Source organism: Sorghum bicolor, chromosome 8, assembly GCF_000003195.3.
Source record: "Sorghum bicolor cultivar BTx623 chromosome 8, Sorghum_bicolor_NCBIv3, whole genome shotgun sequence".
Classification (NCBI taxonomy): domain Eukaryota; kingdom Viridiplantae; phylum Streptophyta; class Magnoliopsida; order Poales; family Poaceae; genus Sorghum; species Sorghum bicolor.
In genome coordinates this window covers 7,704,563-7,712,905 of record NC_012877.2, presented here as the reverse complement: position 1 = coordinate 7,712,905, position 8,343 = coordinate 7,704,563, and the positions used below count along the sequence as shown (strand labels likewise).

Below are 8,343 nucleotides of genomic sequence, written 5' to 3'. Positions count from 1 at the left end.
ATGTATTTCTTGAGACGAATCTTTTAAATCTAATTAATTTATAATTATATACTAATTGCTATAATTATAAATATGCTACTGTATCTATTTTTTTTCACGAACTAAACCAGGCCTTAGCCATCTTTGTATAGCCTTCCACGGGCCTTCAAACGATGGCCCGGTCTGGCCTGTCTACAAAACAAAGGAACCATTCAACATTAATTTTGATCCATCCCGGAGGTGGCGCGCGGTCTCTGATTATTCAGATAGTTTCTAAGATTTATATGTTAAAAACATTACGCAAAAAATACTCTGTGTAATAGATTTAGTCGACATCATGCTCATAAAAAATCTGACTAGCTAGCAACTTGTGTGTGGACCGTCCCGAAGCATGGGACCTACTTGACAACCTTCAGTTCTATAAATTTAATTTGAGTATATATGAGGCATGATTGATCGACGTATCTCACACACAACTGTGTGAGTATGCCATTATATTGTTGTGACAGTCCAATAATCACCGAATTTGACGAACACACCCAAATAATTAACTTCCATGGCTGTAAAAAACTTGTGCTCATGCTCAAGCAGCAGAGCTCATCATCATCAGCAGCTTCTCCTTCTCTTCGTCTTCTCCTTGTTGGCCCTCTCACTGCTGCATGTCCCTTACCAAGCCAATTCTCTCTCCTTCAGCTACACCTTCTTCAACCCGGATGACTTCAGGCCGGAGGACGACGCACGCGTATTCGATGGCAGGATCGAGCTGCTCGGCGACGAGTTCGCCGGGCGCGCCAGGGGGCGGGCGTGGCACAGGCAGCCGGTGCAGCTCTGGGACAGCACCACCGGCGAGGCTGCCAGCTTCACCGCCAACTTCAGCTTCAGCATCCAGTCCGTCCCTGGCAAGGGCGGCGCCGCAAGCGCCGGGCACGGCATGGCGTTCTTCCTCGCACCGTACACGCCGGACCTGCCGCAGGAGTCCTACGACGGCTGCCTCGGCCTCTTCGACGAGAGCGAGGCGCCTAGCTACGCCAGCTTCAACGCCTCCGGCGACTCCAGGTTCGTCGCCGTCGAGTTCGACATCCACAAGGACATCTGGGACGCCAGCAGCCACCACATCGGCGTCGACGTCAACAACGTCGACTCCCGCGGCGACTACACGGTGTTGCCCGACGGCAGCCTCGTCGACGCCGGCGAGATGTTCGCCACCGTCGTCTACGACAACGGCACGCGCAGCCTCGACGTCACCCTGATGATGGTCGGAATCGGAAGCGGCGCCACTTACACGTCCGCAGCCACCGTGGACTTGAGAAGCTTGCTGCCGGAGCAAGTCGCGGTTGGCTTCTCGGCGGCGACAGGCGACGAGCACGCCGCAAACCACACGGTGCTCTCGTTCTCGTTCCGCTCGACGTTGGCAACCAAGAACAGCACCTCCATCGCTGTGACCACCAAGAAGTCGACGACGACCCTGCAACTCGGCGCCGGAGTGGCCGCCGCTGGTTTGCTGGTACTCCTGCTCGTCGTCGTCGCCGTGGCGGTGTTACTAGTCCGGCGTTCAAGGAGAAGGGGCAAGCAACGATACGACGAGGAGAAGCTAACGACGGACGGCGACGACGACGACTCCCTGGACGTGGTCGATGATAGGGACTTCGAGTCCAGCACGGGGCCCCGACCGATCCCGTACGCGCAACTGGCGGCGGCGACGAAGGAGTTCGCGGCGGAGGGGAAGCTGGGGCAGGGCGGGTCGGGGTCGGTGTACCGCGGCCACCTGAAGGAATCCGGCCTGGATGTCGCCATCAAGGTGTTCGCTCGGGGGGCGTCCATGGAGGGAAGGAAGGAGTACAGGTCCGAGGTCACCGTCATCAGCCGGCTGCGGCATCGGAACCTGGTGCAGCTCATCGGCTGGTGCCATGGCCGGAGGCGGCTCATGCTGGTCTACGAACTGGTCAGCAATGGCAGCCTCGATGGCCACCTCTACAGCACGGAGGTGACACTGACATGGCCGACGAGGTACGTACACCCTCTTGTCTTTGCTGCTCTGCTCTACTACTTTTCTCACTCTCACTCTGTTGTATGGGTGCACGTAGCGATCCGCCAGTAGCACGCTAATTAATTTTGTCAGCACCTATACTTTTACACTGATTAGAATCGGCCAAGGAAAATTAGCAGATGAAGCCTCCCGCGGTCCTACCCAAGAAAGCAGAAAAAATGCACACATGTATGTCCACGTCGAAAAGCCAGCAATTCAACCAAGTGGAAATTTCAAGTCAAATTAGACAGTTATGTTCGCAGACACGACAAACCCTTGAGTTCTACCGGTTTGGCATCTTTTACAGTTTGATTGATACGGTCTCTCTCCATTTATTTTTGGGCACTCAGCGGTTTAAAAAGTCTGAGGCAATAATATTTGAAACTTAGCTCATAGTACTACATGAATGATTTTCAGAGGGGCGTCCTCTTTTTGCTTGACCCGGCTCTATCAAAATCAACCATAAAAAATGGCTCCTTAGCTAGCCTTCCTTTACAAATCGATTTTTAGAGACTTCTACACATTCCAGCGCATATAGAAATACCCTATAATTTTAGAGGTGGCTGAAAACTCCAACTTACCTTTAAAAATGCTATATTTAGAGGCGACTATGATTTCTAGCTGCATCTAGAAATAAAGGTATTTCTAGAGGTGGCTGAGAGTTTTAATGTCTCTATAAATGGATTCTAGACGTATTTAGCAATTTGGCATGCCTCAATTTGGCATGCATCTAAAAATAGGTGTAAGAACAACTCTAAGAGACTCTCTAAATCCTTCCTAAATGTTAGAAATAAAGGTTTTGGTGAAAAATTATCCTCTAACAGCTTTTCTAGACGAAATATAGTCATCTTCTATTCTAGATTTCTCGCTAGCTAAAAATAAAAAGAGTAAAGTCCACCACCGGTCCCTAAACTTGTACTGTTGTGTCATCTTGGTCCTAAACTCGCAAATTGACCATTTAGGTCCTCGAACTTGTTCGTATATGTCATCTCGGTACCAAACTTGTTCACTTGTGTCATCCCGGTCCCTAAACTTAGAATTCATCTGTTTAAGTCCTCAAATTTATTGAGTTGTGTCATCCTAGTCTCTAAACTTGGTTTTGAGTCTCATCTGGGTCAAAACAAAGCAATCTAAAAACACTATATCAAAAAATAGTTCATAACTTTTTCAAATGAACTCGGATGAAGATGAAGTTTATATCAAAGTTGTAGTCCTCAACACAATCTACAACTTTGTAGTTGAAAAGTTTTTTATGTGAAGTCATTTAGTGTTACAAAATTTAATTTTAAATTTTAAATTTCAAAATTTATAAACTTAAAAACATATTTTGGGACCCTAAATGATTTTAATTTGAACACTTTTCAACTACAAAGTTGTAGATCGTGTTGTTGACTACAATTTTGATATAAAGTTTATCTTCATTTGAGTTCAAATGGAAAAGTTGTGAGTTATTATTCAATATAGAGTTTTTAGATTCACTCTGTTTTGACCAAGATGAGACTTAAAAACAAGTTTAGGGACCGGGATGACACAACTGAACAAGTTTGAAGACCTATATGGAGACATTTAAGTTTAGTGAACAGGATGATACAACCAAACAAGTTTGGGTACCTAAACGGTCGTTTCGTGATAGGGACCGGGATGACACACTTGAACAAGTTTAGGAACCGGTGATGGACTTTACTCAAATAGAAAATGAGAATGACTCTCAAAAGTGTGCATGAGATTTGTAGGAGTAATGTGAACTTTGAACAGAGCATTCACTTGTTGGGTTCTTTTCTACTATGATTACCTTGTAGATTAATGAAGCTCTGTACTATATGTGCGGCAAAACTAATATTTGTTTGGTTGATAAGCTATGACTGAAAATACCAAGAGAAAAATACTGTTGAATGGCTAACAAACTCGGCACGTAAGTTCAAACGATAGACTAGTTAGAGCACTCCTCTTGTCTTGAGTCTTGAAGTACATTTTCTTTTTGTGGAAATCCGTGGAGTACTTCCTTTCATCGAATCAAATCGAACAAGCATACCTAATTTTCACCTCAATTTTGAATTTTCAGATACCAGATAATTCTTGGATTGTCTTCCGCCGTGTTGTACCTCCACCAAGAGTGGGACCAGTGCGTCGTCCATGGCGACATCAAGCCGAGCAACATCATGCTGGACGAGTCTTTCAACGCCAAGCTCGGCGACTTCGGGCTGGCGCGGCTCATCGACCACGGCATGAGCCTGCAGACCATGACTGCCGTCGCTGGCACGCCAGGGTACCTGGACCCGGAGTGCGTCATCACCGGCAAGGCCTCCCCGGAGTCCGACGTCTACAGCTTCGGCATCGTGCTGCTTGAGGTCGCCTGCGGGCGCCGGCCGATGGCGCCGCCTACTAGCGTCGCCGGCGGCGAGGGGAAGCTGCAGGACGGACAGGTGTTCCGCCTGGTGGAGTGGGCTTGGGACATGCACGGCCGAGGCGGCGCTCTGGACGCCGCCGACGAGCGGCTTGGTGGAGCCTTTGACCCGTGGGAGATGGAGCGGGTGGTCGCCGTCGGGCTCTGGTGCGCGCACCCTGACCCAAAAATGCGACCGGGGATCCGGCAGGCCGCCGAGGCGCTGCGGTCGAGGAAGTTCAGGATGCCGCTGCTGCCGCCCAAGATGCCGGTCGCCGTGTACCTGCAGCCGTTCGGTGCCTCCACCATGCAGTTCAGCGACACCACCACCACCTCCGTCGGGTCTTCTGTTACCATGCCATGCACTTCGACGACGAGCCGTGCGACGGGGACGTCTAGCTCCAGCTCGCCGCCGGCGGTCACTCAACACTTCAGCCCAAGAGCATAGACAATGATTAAGTAAATCATAGGGAGTATGGTATGTGTGTAGTGCAGTAATTTTGTTAAAGCAAATCAAATAGACTACTTAACTGCTAGCCCTTCATTTCAAAATTACAGTGTATTTTTTTAAGAAGTTATGTGCACTTATTGCATCAGAGGTTACTGCTAGCTTTAAAAATTAAAATATGATGCTGATTTATTGTGATCAAGCTGATGTTATTTCATGACTAGCTGATTTGGTAGATAAGTTTAAGCGAATAGGACCGGATACGACTTGTTGCTTAATTAGGTTGCGTTCGTTTGTCGTAGTTTTTCTGCCAGTCAGCAGTTTTCTCTCTCATAATAAATCAGTGAACAGTAATTTCAGTCATGGCATTTTAGACAAGCGAACCTGACTTTGGTTCCTAATTGAATTTCAGTATTTTCAGTGAAGTTAAGTCCTAGGTTGATGCTAGTGGGATTATACTTACTAAATTTTTTCATGCAAAATTTGTCAATGATGGGAAGCGTTCAGTTGGAGGCATCAGCATCTACCCTCCTTGACCATAAATCCGGATATACCAAAGATTTATAAATAAGGCCTTGTTTAGTTCACCCAAAAAACCAAAAACTTTTCAAGTCGCGAGACGAATCTTATAAGTCTAGTTACTCCATGATTAAACAATATTTATCTAATAAAAATAAAAATACTATATTATTAAAATCAAAAACTTTTTGGATCTAAACAAGTCCGTGTTTAGTTTTTCATCAATTTTGCCTGCAAAGGGCCCAGATTGCAATGATTTCTTCATGTACGGGTTCAAGGTCCAGCTGCAACCGTGGTGGAGTCCAGGACTCGCCCAGGGGGTATCCTTCACGTGGCTGGGCTGAGATGGGCCGGCTTTGGTTTGGTTTTAGCATTTTGTGGGCTCACGGTTGGATCTAAAATGCACGGCTCAAATGCTTGATTGCAAACAACAGTTGATTTGCTTGATTGTAGAGGACCCGGTGGGAAAGTTATTTTTGCCCTTAAGGCATGTGCTCCCACTCTCTACTACTGGATTCCCATTGAAAAGTGTGCAAATACATATCTTAATGTGAATCTGCTTTGAGATGTGTGTTTGCACACTTCTCAATGCGAATCCAGTGGTGGAGAGAGTGGGAGCATATGCCCTTGAGGGCAAAAAAACTGCGTTCAGGACCTGGTTCCGATCGGAGCACCCTCGCATTGAGTGGAGCCTGGCATTGAGTTTATTCATTGGCAGTAAGGATACAAGGTGGGGCGCGCTGCCGCGCCAACCCAGCCGCTGGGTTGCCTACACCACCAACCCATGTAACACTCTAACCTAATCCAGTTATATAGAGTTGGCTGAAACCTCTAGCCCACATATTCCAAGCGGTAAGCCAGCAACCCACATTCTGCATCAGCACCGTACCACCAATCCACATCCCGCTTGCACATATGCCGCGGGTTATTGACAAGCGGGAGATCCATGCTGGTATACTCCTTGGCGCGGCGCACCCTCGTGTGGAGCTCGGTACTCACCGGAGCCGGTTGCCTGAGGTCGTTGGCACACGTGTGTCCTCGCAGGTCATGGCAGCACTGTCCACGCGCCAGAGCAGCTGAGGCCCCTCGGCCTACTCGACACCTCCCATACATTTGGCCGCGCGAACTCTACAGAGGCGGCGACCACCTCAGCGCAGTCGCTGAGCGCCACTGGAGGACACGCTAGAGCTGGGAGACGGCATGTATGCGGTGAGCATGTCGAGGGCAGCCAACGAAAGGTTGGCAGAGGCAGTCACGCGTGGGTGGTGGACGGAGGCTGCATACGGGGCCAAGCCCGTGCAGTGCAGCAGACCCATGGGTGCGGCGTATATCATGCAAACGAACAAGATTGGACGTGGAGATAAGTGGGCTAGAAGAACCCTCATCTTGTAGCGTATATCATGCGGCCGTTGTGGGCTCGCCACATCAACCCGTGAAGCTTTTGCGGCTTGGCATAAGTAGGGCGGGTTAGTCGTTGCCACCCGAATTGCATCCTTAATTGTGAGTCTACAAGAGAGGGAGAGAATTTTGATTTGTTCTAAGAGCATCTCCAGGAGTTTGGTATAATCTATTTGCTAAACTAATAAAAATATAACAAGTTAATAAAACAAGTAGCAACCTTAAATTGTATTCTTCTCTAACTGATCCCTATAATAGCTTTCAAAAATTAAAGTAAAGCTCATATCTATTTTTTTCCTACTTGCTAGCGCCCACAAAAAGCTATTATGGGGAACTGTTGGAGAAGGATAAAATTTAAGGTTACTACTTTTATTAACTTGTTAGATTTATTAGTTTAGCAAGTAGATTATTACTAAACAACCGAAGATGCTCCAAGAAGGAAATATTTGTCTAATACTGCCTTACAAAGGTGCAACATAGGCATGGGGATTCTCATTTCTGAGCTGGTCTTATCTAACAAATTAAAGGACGATTTTCTAGCTGTGGTGCTTTTAAGGCGAAGAGTGAGGAGTAGGTGTGTTTTGGGAGGATATGCGGTTAGAAGATTATTTTAAAGAGGTTTACCCTATTTTATACATAACTGTAAATTTAACCGAGGTCGACGGAATGGATTAACCGAGATGGATATCCCAATCACCTCAGTTGAAAGGTCACAATAAATAAATCTTTCCCGAGACGGTTCAAATATCCACCTCGGTAAATTAAATAAAAACAAAAAAAGAAAACACATGGAAAATCTCAGCGAGCCCAATCATAGGCCGCCACCGCTCGCACCAGCACCAGATCCGCACCTCTAGAACTAGATCGCCGTCGGGAGAGCACATCGGCCAAATCTGGCCACTCCACCATAGGATCCACGCCTCCTAAACCAGATCCATCATCATGGGAGCACATGCGGCCAGATCAGCCGCTCCACCACCAGATCCAGTGGGTGGGAGAGAAGGGGCATCATCACGAAGAAGAAGGGCATGGGGAAGGAGGGGTGTCATCGTGGAGGAGGAGGGCGTGGGGAAGGAGGTGCGCCATCACAGAGGAAGAGGGGCGAGGCTAGGCCGCCATGCCACGAGGCCATGCCACCGTGCCTGGGAGGCTTCGCTGCTAGGTTGCTAGGCCACTGCGCCCGTGAGCTCCTCCTTTCGGCATCCAGGTCCACTATGGACTCAGGCTCGGGTGAGGGTGAGGGTGAGGGTGAGGGAGAGGGAGAGGGAGAGGTGCCGCCACTGTGGGCTCACGCTCGGGTGAGGGAAAGGGAGGGGAGGCGCTGTGTGAGAGTGAGAGGTGAGTGAGGGATTGAAGATGGGCTGGGGTTTCATCTCATATATATACTATGACGTTGCCGTTGGGCCAAGATGGACTGAGGTATACTGTTAATGGGCTCAGGTACATTAAGGGAGTGGTCTGCCTCCAAAAATATAGGTATTTTTTGAAGACAGGCCTCTTATAAGATCCACCTCCGTTAATAGATTTTAGGTGACGGATATTTTTTAACCGCCTTCATAAATCAATTTTGTGAGGTGATTAATTGTGGCC

General features: G+C 48.0%; 1 protein-coding gene across 1 annotated transcript; it reads left to right on the top strand.

Moving 5' to 3' along the window:
* LOC8084755 (L-type lectin-domain containing receptor kinase IX.1) lies at positions 415-5,038 on the top strand. Its single transcript, XM_021445595.1, has 2 exons — positions 415-1,986; positions 4,068-5,038. Exons 1-2 carry the CDS (start codon positions 536-538, stop codon positions 4,834-4,836), a joined length of 2,220 nt encoding a protein of 739 aa, XP_021301270.1. The 5' UTR covers positions 415-535; the 3' UTR covers positions 4,837-5,038.

Excerpts from the sequence above, each read along its gene's own strand:
- LOC8084755 (XM_021445595.1), top strand. The coding sequence starts at position 536 with ATGGCTGTAAAAAACTTGTGCTCATGCTCAAGCAGCAGAGCTCATCAT. Across the intron at positions 1,987-4,067 it reads ACACTGACATGGCCGACGAG|ATACCAGATAATTCTTGGAT; the intron begins GTACGTACACCC and ends TTGAATTTTCAG.